Here is a 19,912-nt window from a genome sequence, read left to right as displayed (position 1 = left end):
TTGTTCTGTTTGTGTGTGTGTGTGGTGGCCATTCTGATAGGTGTGAGGTGATAGCTCAGTGTGGTACCTCTAGCTTTTCAGTTTCTCATTTCTCATCTTAGATTTCTCAAACTTTTCAGTCAATTCAGTTTTGGTGATTTTCTATGCCTAGGATTTCTTCAAAGTTTTTCATCTTTCCTGGCACCTTTTTTTAGCCTAATTTTTTGATATATGTTTTCTGTGAATCTGTGTTGTTGCATGTATGTGTTTAATCCACCATCTTTAAATGGAAACCAGTTTTAATTTTTTAATGGTTTGTCTTTGTCTTCATAAATTATTATTTGGGAATATCATATATTCACTATATTTGGTAACAATTTGCATTATAGTATCAAAACTTTTTGAATTTTCCCTGTGGGTTATTATTTGGTATTTTTAAATCCTTTCTCTTTAAACAAGTAGTCTAATTTGATTCAACCTCTAAACCTTAAGAAAATCTGTCAAAAAGCAATGAAAATAAAGTGCAGTTTCATAATGGAGAATCTTTGAGAGGATTTTTAGTGAACTTACTATGCATATTTTGAACTATTTTGAATATGATATGAAATAGAATAGAACATAGAATTCAGGAGACCTGAGTTAAAATGTGGCTCTAGACCTTAGAACAAAAAAAAACCAGTTTTCAGCAACTTGGTAAATCACCTTAAGATTGCAGTGCTTTATCTATACCTCATAATATTCTTTGGAGAATCTCATGGGAAAAATATATGAATAGCTTTGTAATATAATTATTAACACACATTAAAAGTTTATTTTTATTGTATTTGCTTCTATCATCCAGAAAAATATGTAGTAAAGGATAATGCTAATTTTAGGGAAAACGGATGGGCTCAATTTTACATATTACTTTCTGTGAAAGAGCTGTGTTTTTAATGAAGCAAGTTGATATAAAAACATTGGTGAATACGAATCTCCCTCTTTCACTTCTAGCCCCAAATAAAAAATCAGATGCTAATCAAAATATTTGATAAATTCAGTAACAGCCTGTGTGCCATCAAGACATGGAACAACAGAGCCGACTGGAGCAGTAATGTTAGTTCATCATAAACACTTAATATGGTTTTCTTTTATTTCCAGTGTACTTAAATGAAGCAGGGTTCAACTTTGTGAGAAAATGCATCCAAGCTGTGGAAACGAGAGGTCAGTGCTGCCTGATGGGTACACCATTACTGATGCATGGTCCCTTCTTACAAAGAAGCTGCTCAGAAATCAGGATGTACTTTGTTATCAATAGGAGCTTAATTTTAAGAAACATATGATTTATAAATTATACAAACATGTAAACAGCTGTACTTTGAACTTTAGTTTGCCAAAGTCATACTACAGACATACTTCTTTTTCATGAAGTTTCATGATATAGCCTCACTTTACTTCTTTTTGACGGACCGATATTGTTATTTTTTTCCAAGCTGTAGGAAGTAAGATTCCTGAGGAGTTTGAATTCAGCTCTCCTCTTTCCCTGCATTATATCTCACAGTGACTTTTGTCACCGTCACAAATTCAGCACCTGTCTTCAGTCTAGTCATGACCTCTGTCCTGAAGTCCACTCTAGTTGCCTTTTCCTTCCAGGAAAACTTGTCTAAAGCAAAACCTCCTGTTGGGCTTTGGAATTCTTTAAACTTATAATCAAAGTTTGGTGCTGCCATTTAAGTTTTGAGAAGTCAAGTCGTTTCCTTAAAAATCTCTGAATCTGTCTTCTCACCTTTATTTCTGTTTAATTTTGGGGGGGGAATAGTTGATTTACAATGTTGTGTGAGTTTCAGGTGTATAGCAGAGTGAATCAGTTTTACACATGCATATATATAGACCCCGTTTTAGATTCTTTACCCAAATAGACAATTATGGAGTATTTAGTAGAATTCCCTATTCTATACAGTAAGTCCTTATTAGTTATCTCTTTTTTATATAGAAGTATATATATGTCAGTCCCATCCTCAGCTTTAAAGTGAAGCTAGCAATTCCATCCAACTGTTCAACACATAGGACTCCGTGATTAAGGGAACAGAATATGAGAAATACTGATCATTCTTTCTCATCTTGAATGGTTTTTTATATTCAGGTAGTGGTGAATAGACAGCTGTACTTTGCCATTTTGAAGCTCTTCATAGACTTTCAAATCACTGTTCATTTTTGCTCCAAGAAATATATGTCTGATGAGTGTTTCCAGGGTAGGTTTGCTAAAGTTAGACTGTAAAATTGGATGCATACCTTCCAGATTTTATGTAGGCATATATCTGAGTTTTTAACATTCTGTCCTTGGAACTTGTGTCTTATGCCGTTTTCTTGTGATTTTTTTCCTTCTCACTAGGCATCACCATTTTAGGTCTCTACCGAATAGGAGGAGTGAATTCCAAAGTGCAGAAACTCATGAATACCACATTTTGTAAGTTTCGGCTGAAGCCCGTTACTTACTTAACTTTTACATTCTTATAGAAAATTCAAACCATAGGATTTTTTGAGATATAGGTTATTGCTTGTCTTTGAGTATTTTCAAGTCATATCTAAAATTAATATTTGTATTCATTTTTAATGTCCATTACTATAGATGACCAATCAGAACTTGTAAAGGGGCCCTTTTTATAATATTGACTTTTTCCTCAAGTGTTCTTTGATTAGCTAGAGGTACAGTAAGATTTATGGGTGCTGGGATTCAGATGGCCTGAACTGGAATCTTGGCTCAGCCAGTTTAAAGTTCTGTGACCTTGGGTGATTTGCTTCACCCCTCTGTGCCTTCACCTCCTCGTTTATAGAAGGAGGCTCATTGGAATTATAAGAATGTGATGCATTAGTCCATGTAAAGCACTGAGAAGCACGCCCAGCACATGGTAAGTGTGCTGTGACGTTAGCAATGGGCAAACATCTGACTTGAGAAACTGTGTTCTGTAAGAAATATTTGAGGTTCAGTGTCAGAATGTGCTTTGCACCAACTCAGGCAAACAGCAGTCCAAAAGTTAGCTCCACTGGCCTTCCAGGAAATGCATGCCTCTCTTTGACCTACTTTTGTCCGCATCCGTCTTCTTAATAGTGCCCGTGATATTTTGAATTGCACAGTTTAAACATCTTACTTTAATTCTTTTCAGCTCCCAAGTCCCCTCCTGACATGGACATTGATATTGAACTGTGGGATAATAAGACAATAACAAGTGGACTGAAAAACTACCTCAGGTGAGGGGGGCCTGCCTCCTGCCGCTCTGCTGTGGTCTCACGGTCACCCCTGTGGGCAGGCGGCGTGGACCCCAGGGAGCCCCGTGGGGTCCTCTTCCCTCCTTGGCACAGCTCATTCACTGAAGGTGGACTAGTTCAGACTGGTCACAGTTACATTCAGTGTTCTGGGGTTTATATGTGCTTGTTTCAAACAGTAAACTTAAAAGGCTGTGATAGTTTATGAGCGCTAAATAATAATTTCTGTTTCATATTAGATTCAAATTCAGGTCTTCGTATATTTTTTTCATAAAACATCACAAGTTGAATTGGAAATTTAAAAAAAAAAAAGAAACTATTGCCCCCATATCTGAGAGGGATTTTGTTCCTGTAGTCCAATAGTTCTCACAAAGTATTAAAAATAATTCCCCCAGGCTCGCCCACTTTAATACAGTGGCAGCAAGAAGTGCTCAGGACACTGGTGTCTTTGAGGTCTGCACTTTAGAGCTACTTGTCAACTCTCCGGTAGGACGTTATTGTACTTCTCACAGAAGCACTGAAAGTTCCGGGGAAGCCAGAAGGTAACTGTTCTCAAATCTGCTGTATTCTCTCTTGTAGGTGCCTTGCAGAGCCACTGATGACTTACAGATTACACAAAGACTTTATTGTTGCTGTTAGTAAGTACATTTCCATCGGATGCATTGTGATTGATGTGGTTTTATGCTGTATCAGAGGTTGTAAGTTTAAACCTGCTAGTTAACATTTTCCTACCTAGGGCTTAAGAAATTGTCATCCTCATACTTAACAGTTTACAATATGGTTATGAGAAGTCATAGAATGAACTAAGATACTTTGTTACTTAGTAAGGCTCATTGGGGTGGCACGTATGGTGTGATTAGAAAGAGCTGTGAGGAATTACTCAAATTACATTTTCCTTGATTAATGAATGTCAGTTTCTTACAAGAGCGACTTCATGGTTAAACAAGACCACAAAGAGGTACAATCAGTTATGCCCCTGCCTCCACTGTACTCACGTGATTTGTTCCTAAGTCTGGAGAAAGAGTCAGCTATTTTTGGAAGGCAACAACACCTTTTCTCTCTTATTATATTTATTGATGATGATCAGATGGTGCAGTGGTAAAGAGCCTGCCTGCCAGTGCAGGAGACGCAGGTTGAATCCCTGTGTCAGGAAGATCCCTTAGAGTAGGGAATGGCTACCCTCTCCTGTATTCTTACCTGGAAAATTCCATGGACAGAGGAGCCTGGCGGGCTCCAGTCCATGGGGTCGCAAAGAGTCAGACACAACTGAGCACACACACACTCACAAACTCATCAGATATCTATATTGTTTCTTTAGATCTGTGACTGCCTTAATGTTATATGAATAAGCAGGTTTAATTCAAAATTATGGGGAGCAGGGGAGGGGGCCAGTGGCAGTCATGTAACCTGAGCAGTTAGAGTTGTGTAAAACGTTGGGCTCAAGGGCCAGGTCACCATCTGAGCCAGTCTCAAGTTGTAACAGTTAAGAGTTGGCATTTCATTGTTAAGATATATAAGATATGACTGTAATAAGAGTATTTTTCACAATCCAAGAAAGAAATCAACTGCATTAGTTTATTACCACACATTGTAATGTCACAAGAGGTGTTATCTACTGCTAAAAGTGTCAAGCGAAGCTGAATGACCTTGGCTTGCAGCCCTGCATACATGACTGACCGCATGATCTCATGACATCTATACCACTTAGCTTTCTCCTGAAAGCTCTGCACTCTACTTCTTCTTTATAGAAATCCATCCTTGTAAGAAGAAAAAGACCTTTCAAAGTATATAATCCAGCCTCATTTTATTAACGAGGAAATCAGGACCCAAAGGGGGACAAGTGACTTTGTCCAAGGACCCTAGTAAATTCATAGCAATATCAAGACTACAAGCCAGGATTTTTGACTCTTAACCTAGAACACTTTGTTACAAGAAATTCGTTTTATAACAAACGGTGTTTGATCCAGTTAGCTAGAATGGCTCAATGAGCTGGTTGTTTTGATGCAAACATTTGGTGGCAAGATTTTTTTTCTTCACTTTTGTGGCAAATAGTGATCATATTATTCACTATCATGATAATTAAAGCATTTCTCATGTATAAGAATCCATCTTCTGTCTGGGTCAAGGATAATAGAAATAGGTACCATTTGGCTTCGAGCAAGAGAAATTTAGCTCAGGAAGAAAGGGGAAGTTACTCAGAGACTTAAGGGGAGTCTGTCAGAACTCCTTGGCAGAGAATGGATCCTGCCTACAGTGGCCTGCATCGAGGAACTGCAAAGTTGGGAAGAGATGTTTCTCATCCACCCTCCCAGCTCTTTTTGGATGTCTCTCATTTTTGTTCTCTGCGGCATATCTACCTCATTTGCAGACAGATTTTTCTTACTTGGGAGCACATTTGGTGATGGTCTGCCTTGTTTTACATGATCTGCCTTTGCATGAATCCAGCAGACAGATCAGAGTTTTGGTGTCTCCATTCCAAATCCTGGGAAAGACTTCATGTTTAGCCCGATGAAAACCAGGCCCTTTCCTCACCTCGTGTGCAGATAGCTATGCCCGGAAGAGAGGAAGGTCCCATTTATAAACCCTGTGCAGTGGGCACTTTCTGGAGAAAGGGCTTGGCAGGGTGGGCAGTCACCCTAGAATTTGTTTGTTGTAGTAAGAGAGTGTTAAATAGATTCCTTTTTCTGAAGCATTACAAGTTTCTCTAGCCAACTTGTCAGCCTCTTGGCTTTTTCCTTGCAGACTGAATCTGCTTGAGATGATTTTTCTTTTTTTTCTTCCCAGATGTACCATGGTCAGCATGGGCTTAAAATCTACTAGGCCTTTGGTTGCACAATTATCCTGACATGTGAGAAAAATAACTCTCTGCCGTCTTTTAATCTATTAAATTTAGAAAAGAATGCCTCCTTCCTCTGGTCTGATAGAGTCACTCAGAGGTTTCAGTGTGATAAAGTGTACTGTGGTGTCTGGCACATTAGACCAGCAGTAACAACTGCTGCCATCACTCATATTACTAAAAGTTTTATTCTCTCCTTTTGTAACAAAACCAAAGGAGGAAATGAGTTATAGTTGTATAGAAGTATATAGTCAGAGGCTAAGAGCATAGGTCAGGATTAGATGGAACTGAGTTCTTCTCTACTTAGTGATTGCAGATCATGGACAAGTTACCCAGTGACTCTAAGCCTTAGGAAATGATAGTGATAATACTTACCCTGTGAAGCAATGCTTATAAGGCATGATGGATGGAAGTGGTTATGATGTTTAAATTATTAATGTTGATAGAATTAGAATTTGAATATTTGCAACCTTTTTTTATGTTATAGAATCTGATGACCAAAACTACCGGGTGGAGGCTGTACATGCATTGGTGCACAAGTTGCCAGAGAGAAACAGAGAGATGCTGGACATCTTAATAAAGCACCTGGTCAAGTAATGCTCTGACTCAGACTGCTCACTCACTTGTTCATCTGATAAGTCTAAGGATGTTCATGTCTTTCAAAGGGGGTGATAGAGCTGTAACTTTGCTACTGTAATCAGAGTCCATTGAATTGCTTGAAAAATGAAACAGCAGTTTGTTTTTAAGATATAATCTATGTGTGTGTGTATCTGTGTTTATGACATGCAAATAATTATATCCCTGCAACTGTTATACTTATGATGGAATGTCAACTTAAAAATGTATGAAGGAGTATACAGTTCTTTCTCAGTTCTTTTAGATGCATTGTAAGCCTGAAGTTTGAAGACCAGATCTCGGTTTTACTAGGGTCACCAGGTTCTACCAGGTCAACATGCCATTGGAATATTAGCTTCCCTCCCCAGAGTCCTAGTGTCTGTTGGTTTCTGAAGATCTTTTTGACTCTTATGTATTTAAAACTTTTGATAAATATTGTATTAATCAAGTTTCTTCAGAGAACAGAACTAATAGGTTGTTGTATGTGTGTCTACGTGTATATACATGTATATGTAAGAGAGACTGATTGGTTGCAAGGAATTGGCTGCACAGTTGTGGAGGCTGATTTCAGGGCAGACTGGAGACCCAGAGAAGTTGATGCTGTGGTCCAAATCCAGGTAGTCTGGAGGCAGGTCCTCAGAGACCTCAGTCTTTTTCTCTTAAGACCCTAAACTAGTGTTTAGATGAGGCCCACCCAGGTAATGGATGATAGTCTGATTTACTCAAAGCCTACTGACTTAAATGTTAATGTCATCTAAAAATGCCTTCACAGAAACATCTAGAATTATGTTTGACCAAATACTGGGGTACTGCAGCCTAGCAAATTTGGCACGTAATACTAGCCGTGACAGATCTATCTTGATTCACACACACACACATACACATTTAATTCAGAGATTTCAGTTCAGTTACCATGCTGCTGGAAACAAAAGTCCAAATTCAGGTTTTAAAGTTACTTAAGAATTCTCTTATAGTCTCATTTACAAATGGGAATAGTTTTTGTCTTAATGAGTACTGCAATTCATAGTCAAATGATTAATCCTTCCTTGTTTGCTACAAGTAGTAACCCAATTTATGCTAATTTGAGCCATGCACATTTGAAACTGTGCTCTATATTAATCAGTCTCATCTTAACTTGCAGGGTTTAGGATAATATGAGTTGGCCCTCCTTAAAATAAGAGGAAATCCACTAGGAATGATTTCATTTCAAGTTCGTTGTTAATGATTGCCCTTGTTGGCATTTAGCTAATGAACAGGGACTCACTACCTTGGTCTGAATTACATAGTCTTGAATTATGTTTTTGAGTTGTGTGTCCTTTTCTTGAAACAACCATACAACATTTAGTGGGCATTCTCTTGCTACATTCAAGCTAATTTTTTAGCAAAGCCTTTTAAAATACACTTTAAAAGCTTCATGAGTGTCACATAAAATATTTTCCCTTAATTATCCAGAATGTTAGATGAACACAAGCTTCACCTTTAATTGTGACTGTAATACAGGAAATAGAAGGAGTATATCTAGCCACTAAAGAGTACTAAAAACTCTTCTGCCCAAACTTCACCACCATTCCTAGCTGAACCTAAAAATGTCAGTCTCCTCTGACTGAGCAGCAGCAGTAGAATGTGTGCTCACATCACCAATGACTTACTTAATTCTTCTTCTTGTTCATTCACTGTCAGGTCCAACTCTTTGCTCTGTGTTCCACTGCCTCCCAGAGTTCGCTCAAATTCTTGTCCATTGAGTCAGTGATGTTATCTAGCCATCTCATCCTCTGTTGCCTCCTTCTCCTTGTGCCTTTAATCTTTCCAAGCATCGGGGTCTTTTCCAGTGAGTTGGCTCTTCTCATCAGGTGGCCAAAGTATTGGAGCTTCAGCTTCAGCATCAGTCCTTCCAGTGAATATTCAGGGTTGATTTTGTTTAGGATTGACTGGTTTGATCTCCTTGCAGTCCAAAGTACTCTCAAGAGTCTTTTCCAACAGCACAGTTTGAAAGCATAAATTCTTCAGTGCTCAGCCTTCTTTATGGTCCAACTCACATCTATACATGACTACTGGAAAAACCATAGATTTGACTATATGGACCTTTACGGGCAAAGTAGTATCTCTGCTTTTTAATATGCTGTCTAGGTTTGTCATAACTTACCTTCCAAGGAGCAAGTGTCCTTTAATTTCGTGGCTGCAGTCACTGTCCACAGGGATTTTGGAGCCCAGGAAAAGAAAATATGTCATCCCTTCCACTTTTTCCCCTTCTATTTGCCATTAAGTGATAGGGCTAGATGCCATGATCTTAGTTTTTTGAATATTGAGTTTCAAGCCAGCTTTTTCACTTTCCTCTTTCACAGTCATCAAGAGGCCGTTTAGTTCCTCTTTACTTTCTGCTGTCAGAGTGATGTCATGTGCATATCTGAGATTGTTGATATTTCTCCCAGCAATCATGATTGCAACTTGTATTTCATCCAGGCGGGCATTAGTAGTTAATTTAAGTAAACTAGTAGCAACTGATAACAATCTTGGTCCCTGGCCACCTTATTGACTAAGGGGAATTTAAGATCAGTGACCTAGATTGCTCACTGGCCTAAAGGACCAGTGACTGATTACAAGTCCCCAGTAACTAGCTCTGAGACATGGTATAAATCATTGATTTCTTTCTGAGAATTCATTGTCTTTAAGACAAGGCCTTATGTGGTCTCCTCTATGACTTAAACTTTAAGTATTTAAAAGTGCAGTTCAGAATGTGTTTCATATACAAGTTGAGGGAGTGGGGTGCAGAACTGGCTGAAACGTGGGATGATAAGACTCTATATCAGCTGACTAGCCCAGCAGAAGGGAAATTCAGTGAAGAGGAATATGGTTATCAAATTATATCATCTTCCAAAGAATATGGTTATCAGCTTCATTTTCAGAATAGAGCAGTTTTTTTTATGATTTCTAAATTTATTCCCAGTGAGCTTCATATTAATCTTATTCTAGGTTACTTATACTACCAGGCACTCTTACTTTTCAGCAAAAATACTTGGAGCCAATTTAATTACAAGGAAGAATATTATTTTAAGATCATATTTTATTTAATTTAACTTATTTTATTTAATTTTCTCAACACACTGCGATCAGGGTTATTATTCTTATACTTTACAGATGAGGGAACTGAAGCCTTGAGAGAGATTAAATAACAAGGCTGATTGCACCCAGCTTCCACATTAGAAGGACCCAAGCTTTAAACCCAGACAGGCTCACTGCCTTTACAGATGGCTTATTAGGCTCTCTAATTCTTATTAAACAATTAATTTATAATATTTGGTTGTATAAAAAGGAAACTTAGAATGAAATTCTTATGCTAACCAAGAATCTTAGCTAACGCTGTCTCGGGCACAAGGGGTAAATTCGGTCAATGCGACAGTCAGGTCTTCCTGCCCTATGTCAAATGTTGGGTGGATAATCCAGAATCCTGGATTCCTCATAAAATTTTACTTTTGCTTCTAGAATGGAGTTAGTGTGCATACTCAGTCACATATAAACATTATCTTGTGTTGTGCTCCTAACTAGAATTTTTCATCCTCACAGCCCCACTGGGAGTAAGATAGAAAAGGCAGTGGTTCCCCTAGAAGATTGGTTCAATAAAATAAGGTTACCTCTTAAGAATGTATCCCGTCTCCAAATTAAATTAGCTAGTCAAAGTCGTTTTTGAGAGTTCACTGGGGTTACTTTGCTAAGGTCAGTAATATCAGAGACTCTTTATTTTCAAGCCAGGACTAATACTTCCAGGTCTCCTTGTCTTGCTGTTTGCCTAACACAGTGCTCAGCACTTGGGAGGCCCTCGGGGAAATGGGAGATGGGTGGATGGAAGACAGGATGGGAACATGCCCTGACCAGCCATCTGACACGGGGACCTCAGGGAGACTCTTGCCTTGTAGTCAGGAGATCTAACTTGAGACAAAACTCTGTGTCCCTAATTTGCTGCGACCTCAGGTACATCATGCTTACTTTAGGAGCTTTTCTTTTTAAAATCTGTACAGTAGGAAAAACTGACTTCTTGGAGAAATAAGTACAGTGTTATCTGTGAAAATGTTTAGCAGTAGTTTCTTAATAATGTGTTTGGTAAGTCCAAATATAATCTCAGCCAGTCTACTTTTAACCCTTTGTTCTAAAAGAATATACTTCCATAGGTTTTGCCAAATAGCTGGTAGTGTCCCGAGGGCAATTGTACTTGATTTAAGAAAATAAGACTTTTTTTTTTCCTTTAAGAGATTAATCTTAGTAATCATGTTTTATTGTGCTAATGTTTATTAACTTTTTACAGCTATTTAGACTATACCCCCCTAATGCCAGCTGGTAGTGGCTGAACCTGACTATTTGAGAAATTTAGTCTGTAGTGGCATATTTACATCTTATGTATCATATTTACTGTATCATACATACATAAAATGTATTATATTTACATCTTACCATTATTTGGTAGACGAGAACATTCCATAATTATTAAACATATAACTTAAAATATTTTTGTTGCTTTTATTTGCAGAGTGTCCCTACACAGTCAACAAAATCTCATGACAGTCTCAAACCTTGGTGTCATATTTGGTCCAACTCTAATGAGAGCACAGGAAGAAACTGTGGCTGCCATGATGAATATTAAGTTTCAGAATATTGTGGTTGAAATTCTGATAGAGCACTATGAAAAGGTAGGCTGGATTTTCACGTGGAAGTATAAAGTTTTGTTATCTTGTTTCCAAGAAGGAATTTTGCACTTGTATCATCTGTGATCTCATTGTGCTCTCAGGCTCCTATATGGGGTCAGTCTTATAAATTTTGTATAAATTATTTATGCGGACTTTGCTTTTCTTTTTTTCTTATTCAGTTTTTAAATACTTCTCAAAAATCCTCTAGGTAGATGGTTTCCCTTCTTTCTACATCATTAGCTTGTCAATATTTTCTTCTTTAGTATTTACATAATGAGGTTTTTACTCAGTATTCAGAAAATACTTTAGAATCACTTTATAATTAAGTCTATTGTAACTTTTTTTATCTCTTTTGAATTAGATTCTCATTATACAGAAGAACTAATATTTTAGATAAAAATCAGAGAACAGTCTTGAAATCCTCTCTATATCCAGTCACTAAGCAGGCTTTCTTTAGGAGTGAGATCTTAGAATAATTATGAAAGTGAGAAAATGGGAAGACCAAAATGATCTGATTGTTAAGCAAACTCAGCCATCAGGGGCTAAACATTGTGATTTATTTATGTCTGACACCGTCCCTGTGGGAGGATGGGGGTGCCTCTTTCCTTCCCAGTTGCTTTCTAGTGCCTATAGGAGGATAGTCTTGGAGCCTTGCTCAGACTGAAGTGCTTTCACAACCCTGGAGTCCACAGCTGCCTCTTATAGCCGTGCTCAGACGCCTGCTTGCAGCTCGTCACATTCTCCGCAGCTCAGGGCCAGTAGCATGCCAACACCTTCTGAGAAGCAAGGGGCTGCTAGCTGGGGAATGATAACAGCAGGGTCCTCTTCCCCTCAGGTTATGTTCAGGATGAAGGGGAAGAGTGACTGTAACAGTGAAAAGAATCAGCATGTCTTGACATAGATATTCGTTGCCATTTGAAACATTTCTTAAAGATATTGGAAAATCTGAATTTCACTGCTGGGGAATAGGGAAAAATAAAAAACCCAGAGGAGAAACATTATTCAGTGTAAATGGAAAAGAAACTTGTAATTGCTCTAGAAGGTTTATTTCTTGTATCAAGTGTCTCTTGCCAGGCAACTGATTCAGGAGCATAGAGTTCTAAGATCATTTAATAACACTCAAAGTTTATTTTATGATGAGAATGTCAGTGTCACCCTTCTGTTGACCTCAGTCCATTTTTCTTCCATGTAGATTTTTCACACTGCCCCAGACCCCAGCATCCCTCTTCCTCAGCCTCAGTCTCGATCCGGATCCCGGAGGACACGTGCAATCTGCCTCTCCTCAGGCTCCCGGAAGCCCAGAGGGAGGTATACTCCGTGTTTGGCAGAACCTGACAGTAAGTGCCCCACCCTCAGGGAGATGCCGTCTTTGTTAATTCAGCTTTATCCTACCTTATGGGCAATTAGGTAGAAAGAGAAAATGTCCTTACTGACGCAGTCTCCCAACACCAGCCCCCTCCACCACATTTAAATATTCAACGTCACGATAGACCTTGGACAAACCAATTCATTCCTGCTGCAAAGGGAAAAAAAAATAGTTTTTGCCCAGTGCCCTTCTTTCCTGTAGCTGTGATTAAGTAAAATACATCAGGTGCTACTTTGTAGCAGCTTTTGTCCCTTTGTCAAAGTGGTCCGGAAGAAAGCCAGAGAGTCTGGCCCAGGCAGTCACTTTCATTCTTTCAGTCTTTCACCTTATGTTCCTAAAGCATCATCTCTAGGGTATCAAAGTGTCTGAAAGAGAGAGAAAGGAAATAAAAAGAGATTCTGCACCACACATTATCCCTAACTTGCTATTCTGAGCCAAGTCCTACCATAAGGTGGGTGGTAGCTTCAGCGCAAAGCATGTGTTCAACTTTGGCCATTTTCGTTTTATTTTGTACACCCAGCCCTCTCCCTCCACCCTCAGTTTTCCCCACAATTGGTGTTTAGATGTAGTATTTGAAAACTCCCTTACTGCTTCTCTGATGTTTTTTCTTATACCTTAACTTTTAGAAACATTAAAAAATACACCCAGTTAAATAGCAAGTTTTCTTATGTTGCTATACTCTTAGCAAGGAAAGGAAAGAAATCCTTTCCTATTTTCTTCCATAAGCTTTCCTTTTAAAAATTGTAAAACAAATTGATAAAAATAAAAATTGTGGAGCTGCTGACATTTAATAGCACCTTTACTACCAGGAGGACTCAGATACATGGTAACTCAGAATCACCTACGATCAGAAGAGCAGAAGGCAGAAATACGCCTCAATATTCCCCCTTTCCATTGATTTCTTACTATGTCATCAAGGCATCTTGCTTCTCCTACTGGTGAATCCTGTTTCTGCAGCACATTTTGTCTGATTTCAAGTCAGCCTGCTGATACTTCAAGAAGCAACATGATTTCATAGGGGCACATAGACAGCCTCCCTTGAATGATGTAGAAAAAGTGGGTTCACCGAGTTCAGACGAATGCTTTAAAGCCTCTCTGCACAACTGAGACAGTTCTGTAAGCCAGGTCTAGCGCTGCAGTGGGGCGAGGTGGCCGCGGAGCGCTGGGGAGGCTGTGGACAGAAGGGCCTGGCGGTGCAGGTCTGACTGCGAGCCCCTGTCCCTGACGCTCCCGTCTCTGCCCGACCCCCAGGCGACTCCTACAGCAGCAGCCCCGACAGCACGCCCATGGGGAGCGTCGAGTCCCTCTCCTCCCACTCCTCCGAGCAGAACAGCGCCATGAAGCCTGCCTCCTGCCCGCCCAGGGAGAGGTCTGCCGGGATCCCGTGGATTGCGGCCCCATCGCCCAGCAACGGACAGAAGAGCCTTGGTCTCTGGACCACGAGTCCCGAGTCAAGTTCTCGAGAAGACGCAACCAAAACGGACGCGGAATCAGACTGCCAGAGCGTCACCTCCGTCACCAGTCCCGGGGACGCGTCCCCACCCATCGACCTGGCCAAGAAGGGGCCCTATGGGCTCTCGGGACTGAAAAGAGCCTCGGCTTCCTCCCTCAGATCCGTCTCTGCGGCTGAAGGTAAGCCAGGATGGAGCCTCGGCTAGTGCCGTGTCTCTGCGTCACCTACTGGCTTGTTGAGCGTGATGACTCAGGAGGGAGGCTTGAACAGCGAGGCAAACGGTGCTTCTCCGCTTTGTCCCTGGGCTGGGAGCTTGAAACCTCCTGTGTGCTGTGACTTTCCCTCTCTGAGCGGTGATGCTTTGCAATTACTTCTGATTGTGATCTTCCCTGAGTGACGGGCTGCTGGGCCCAGAGAACATTCTGTGCCTTCTCATTTGGACGCAAAGAAAACGACTTCCTTTTGTTACGTGCATGGACTGTGTTATTGCTATTATTTTGTCTAATAGCACCTCGCCTGTTTTCTTGGGCTTTCTTTTCAGGAAACAAGAGCTACAGCGGATCCATTCAAAGTTTAACTTCCATAGGTTCCAAAGAGACACCCAAAGCCACGCCAAACCCAGATCTGCCTCCAAAAATGTGCAGGAGGTTAAGGCTGGACACCGCCTCCAGCAACGGCTACCAGCGCCCCGGCTCCGTGTAAGTGACAGGGTGCTTGTTGGGCGTTTTCTGTGTCTCCCGTGGGTACACAGGGCTTGAACGTGTGCAAAAGAACTCTCGGGATTCCCACAGCCAAACGCTCATCCGTAGAGTGGGTACCACCAACTTCTGCAGGACCCTATCCTCTTCTGCAAGTGGTGTGAATGTTAGTACACACTTCAGGCGCTTTCCTTAGAAGCAGGCTTTCCTTAAGGACATGAAAGCCATGTATAATATAGTGGTTTGGAGTCTGGAAACTAAACACCCACCACTCTGCTATTGGGACTGCCCGTATCCTCAGTCCTACCTCTTTGTTAGAAATACAGCTGTTTTCTAGCCGGGGTGGTCTCCTCTTCTCTCCATTCATCTCCCCAACCTGAATACTCACTGACTTAAACAATTCCTGGAGAACAGGGAGTGGGAAAGGCAAGAGAGTGTGCTTCTAAGAGAAGGATACGACCCTGAAGTGTAAAGGCCGGGAGGGTCGGGTGTGTAGACAAGAACAGTGAGGGTGCAGATGGGAGAAAGTGGGGAGTGGGGTAAGTATGGAATCAGAATCCAAAGAGGAGAGTTCTTCCTCCTTTTTATCTTAATGTTTCAACTTTCGCTGCAATTTTCCAGATGCGGCATGAGCTATTGCTGAGTATCCTTGTACATGTTACTTATTTTAAGGACCACAGTGTCCTCCTGCAGGAGGCAGTGTCAACTTTGTTTTACAGATGATGGGCAGTCAGGGAGGCAGTCCACGCTCACTCGGCTAGTAAGTGGCGGAGCTAGGCTTCTAACCCAGGGTTCTCCAGTTGAGTCTGTGCTGTTCCTCTTACGCCACGTCCAGTTGTAATATGGCGGTGGTGCTGGCCTCTTAATTATCCACTGAAAGTCCAGGAAGACATTTCACTAAGCCTGCTTCCATAGGAACAACGTCTTACATTCATTCATTCATCCCATTAACAAGAACCTTTGGTTTCTCAGAGGGAGTTTCACATACGTTCTCTCTCATGGTCACAAATCCAGCTCCCACAATATAGGCAGATTTTGTGTCAGTTTGTCTTTCCCTGGTGTGTATAGTTCTAGGCCTTAAGGGAAATGAATTTTAAGCCAAATGTGTAAAGGGAGATGAGAAAATATAAACTTTATTCTTTGTGAGGGAAAGAGAAGAGCTTCTATTTTGTGATTTACTGATAAAATAGAACTTAAATTGTAGAGTGTTTGTTCTGAGTTAGATGTAAAATGATCCTGCAGATTATCAAATGACTCAGTTCTGAGAGAAAAGTTTGTCAGTTTAAGAAATAAGGTAGATTTTAAATATTCAGTTCATTAAAACATCATTCAAATAAATTTATATTCTCTTCTAGTAAATATAGGAACTTATCTAGTTAGCTGGGTTACATTAGTTTTCGTTCTTTTCATTCTACCCTATAGGCTTACTTTTCATATGTTGCCTTTCCCGTGTCATGCTTTGAAACAAGACTTGAATCCACAAATTTACTTGTTGGTCATATTTTCAGATTTCTCTCTTTTCACTTTATAGGAAGTATGTTCAAGTATTTTAAAAATACATGAAACAGTTTTTGGATTTGTTTTGTCTTGACTATGAGAGTATAAAGCAGCTCTTGTTTTATCTTGTTGATGTGACTCTTCCCTCGTGGCTCCATGGAGTCAACAGCAGGACTTCCAGGAGTGGAGTGGGAGATAAAAGCTTCCTTTTCTTCTGCTCCCACAGTTTTCTGAGGTGCAAAAAATGCAGACAGTGTGATCCCCAGAGGAAGGAGATGCAGGTTTATTCCCATCTGGTACTCAGTGAACGAGACACTAGATCTGAAACTTACTTCTGTATTAGAACTTAAAACAATTAAAATTCAGTTCATATTTTGGGGCAAATTTTAACTCATTTTTTTTGTTTGGTTAACTGCTAGCTCTGATTTTCACTTTGAGCTGTGAAATGCATTTTAATGAAACTTGCATTTTGAAATTGTTTTTCAGTGTGGCAGCAAAGGCCCAACTATTTGAAAACGTTGGTTCAGTTAAGTCAGTTTCTTCTGGACGGTAAGTTCTCAACTTTCCAGTAAAAAAATAAAAAAGAAATAGTGGTGACATGGTTTTGTGTTGATGTGGCAGGTCATCTTTGACTGCTCTGCCCCTCACTTCTGCAAATGGTCAAATTCACGTCTGCTGTCTCTTGGCAGGGGAATAAATGGTCATGACCATATACATACACAGCATGTAGCATCTCAAGAGTGTTACTGCAGTACCTTGTTTGTTAAAACCTTCACAAAGGAAGAGTTCTAAGCAAACAGGTTTTCTAAAAGACAAGTTGCAATAACTCTTTGTACACCAAAGACTTTTTTGATGACAGTTTGTGGAAAATTTTCAAATGTATATTTTGGTCTTGTAAAATTTAATGCATTTTTTTTTTTTTTTCTGGAAGAAGCTTCATGAACATGCACCAAAGACTGCATACATTTTCTTTTTTTTTAACTTTTAATTTTGTATGATACTGGAGTATAGCCAGTTAACAAACGATGCTGTGATAGTTTCAGCCACATGTACACGTGTCCATTCTCCCCCAAACCCCCTCCCATCCAGGCTGCCACGTGACATTGAGCAGAGCTCCCTGTGCCGGACACTAGGTCCTTGTTGATTACCCATTTTAAATATGAGTGTGTGCATGTCCATCCCAGGCTGCCTCACTGTCCCTTCCCCCTCCTTCTCCCCCCCACCCTCAGCAACGATAGGTTCATTCTCTAAGTCTGTTTTGTAGGTAAGTTCATTTGTGTGATTTCTTTTTCGATTCCACATCTGAGGGATGTCATACCATGTCTTCCCTTCTCTGGCGGACTTGCTTCACTCGGTGTGACAGTCCCTAGGTCCGCACTGTGCTCATTCTTCGTGGCCCCCGTGGCGCTGCAGAGCTGATTACCCCAGGCAGCGCTGCTGTTTGAGTGCTCCGCGCCATTCAGGGTTTTCAGATTTTACCTTCTGCTCCATTGTTAACAGGATATGAATTATTATGTCTTGCTGCTATTCATTTGCTTGCTTCTAAGGTTCCTGCTTCCTCTCCTCTTACTACAAATTGATTCTCTCATCTTTGTTAGACTTTGGTTTTAATTTTGAATATGTCTAAGCTAATGGATTTTTTTTTTTTTTTACCATCAGCAACTAGTGCATGTCACAAGTATTTAATAAATGCTTTTTGAAAGGGAATATAAATGAGAACATTTGAAGGACCAACCTAGATTTTTTTGTTTTTTGGATGTACCCAGGAAATTTTGAGCTGGCCACAACCAGCTACTTGAGGCTGTGAAGGAAAGGAGTCAGATATGATTAAAGTATTACTATATAGTTCTTTTAGAAGTTATTCAGCCATAGCATTTTTATTGACCTTGTAAAAGTATGTGGACCTTTTCAGCAGTTCTTAAGCACCTACACAATATAAGGCTTGTCCTACTTACTAGAGACAACAATAAACTTCAAACTCTGTTTTCGAAAGCTTAGCGAGCACACCCGTAAATTAGTGTTTTTAGAGGAGAGCCACTTTGGTGTCTTACTGATGGTTAATGCCTTGAATTTATATAGTAAATCCCGGCATACTTGCATGTACCTTACCTCCATCTTCTGCCTTTTTATCAAGGCAAGGTGAAGACTAGGCACTGTGCACGTCAGAACAAGCATTTCCCTGAAACTATCACCACTGTCAGGCCTTAATATAAGGAATTTAACCTTGCTACCTTCTGTCTTGCAAAAATGATTGAATTGCTCCACTAGATGGAGCCCTTTTATTAGGAAATGCTAAACAATCTATTAAGTACTGGAATCAAAGAGATAATCTTTTAAGAGCTTGAAGACAGCAAGGTATTAATGAAATAAATTAGTATGACAGTAAATTAATGAAGCTGTTATACAGTAAGTTTACTTACATGTTCAACACTCATCCTATGCATTTAAAACATACTTTTACACTCCAAATACTCTAAATCCACTTCTAATAAGCTGTCAGCATAAATTTAGAGCTCACTCAGTGACACACTGAAGATTAAGTCTTAGTCCGCAGTACTTGTGGACGGTGTCATAACTTTTCACCTGTCCTTTTATTTTGCTTAACCTTGTATGCCTTTATGCATTTAGGTAAAATAGCTGCCTCTTTAGGCCTTCAAAGGGGAAGCTTAAGTGGCACATCCCTGTACAGACTGTGTGTGCCCAGTGCCTTTGTTGGAAGAGGTGGGTTTGACGTGGACCCGAGTCATCTCTTTTCTCAGGATGTGCTGGCCGCTCTCAGCCTGCTCAGGGTTGTGGCTGGTGCTGGAGGAACCAGAGCCTCCGCAGAGTGTGAGTGAGGCTGCTTCTCTGCTCAGGGACCATCACTGCCCTGCCAGGGACCGGGACTGATCTCACTTTCATGGAGCAGAAGCCCTGATGGTCTGGCCTGACCTGGCTCTGTCCCCTTTAAAGTGAAGTCACTCAGTCATACCCAACTGTTTGGGCCCATGCAAACCTGGGGACTGTAGCCCGCCAGGCTCCTCCGTCCATGGGATTTCCCAAGGCAGAATACTGGAATGGGTTGCCATGTCCTTCACCAGGGGATCTTCCTGATCCAGGGATCGAACCCAGGTCTCCAGCATTGCGGGCAGACTCTTTACTGTTTGAGCCGCCAGGGAAGCCCTGTACCCCTGAGGTGTGTTTTCCTGTCTCCCTGCATCGGGACCCTTGCCCCTGAGATGCTAACGCAGGTGGGGCTCAGGCTGACTCCCAGCCCACGTCAGCTGCAGACCGAGGCCCAACGCGCTGTTTGTGCAGACACCCATGGGTCTGCTCGGACACAGCCTCTGGTGCAAGCCCCGTTTGTTCCTCACGGCTGCTCACCAGCTGACTTCACAGGGTCGGCAGGGCCCACGTGGACCCTGTGTGCATGGGGTGGGGTGGGAAGGAGCCGTGGTAGGACGGCCACTGTCAGTGGTCTGGGTAGCTTCTGATCCACTGCTGGAGTAGGCGCTCTGCCCCCCAGGCTCTGCCGGGCCCTGGCTCACCTGTGCACCCCACAGTCAAGTCTCT

General features: G+C 40.9%; 1 protein-coding gene across 1 annotated transcript in view; it reads left to right on the top strand.

Moving 5' to 3' along the window:
* ARHGAP42 (Rho GTPase activating protein 42) overlaps positions 1 to 19,912 on the top strand; it is a 318,656-nt gene that overhangs the window by 284,657 nt on the left and 14,087 nt on the right. Inside the window, exons 13-22 of the mRNA XM_043482449.1 lie at positions 1,117 to 1,179; positions 2,348 to 2,422; positions 3,120 to 3,204; positions 3,799 to 3,857; positions 6,543 to 6,648; positions 11,190 to 11,349; positions 12,539 to 12,683; positions 13,964 to 14,344; positions 14,707 to 14,863; positions 16,847 to 16,909. Coding sequence (XP_043338384.1) covers positions 1,117 to 1,179; positions 2,348 to 2,422; positions 3,120 to 3,204; positions 3,799 to 3,857; positions 6,543 to 6,648; positions 11,190 to 11,349; positions 12,539 to 12,683; positions 13,964 to 14,344; positions 14,707 to 14,863; positions 16,847 to 16,909 — 1,294 coding nt within the window. The remainder of the gene's footprint in view (positions 1 to 1,116; positions 1,180 to 2,347; positions 2,423 to 3,119; positions 3,205 to 3,798; positions 3,858 to 6,542; positions 6,649 to 11,189; positions 11,350 to 12,538; positions 12,684 to 13,963; positions 14,345 to 14,706; positions 14,864 to 16,846; positions 16,910 to 19,912) is intronic.

Source organism: Cervus canadensis, chromosome 11 (genome assembly GCF_019320065.1).
Source record: "Cervus canadensis isolate Bull #8, Minnesota chromosome 11, ASM1932006v1, whole genome shotgun sequence".
Taxonomy (NCBI): domain Eukaryota; kingdom Metazoa; phylum Chordata; class Mammalia; order Artiodactyla; family Cervidae; genus Cervus; species Cervus canadensis.
Note: the sequence above shows the minus strand (reverse complement) of the source record. Positions and strands in the feature narration are given on the sequence as shown.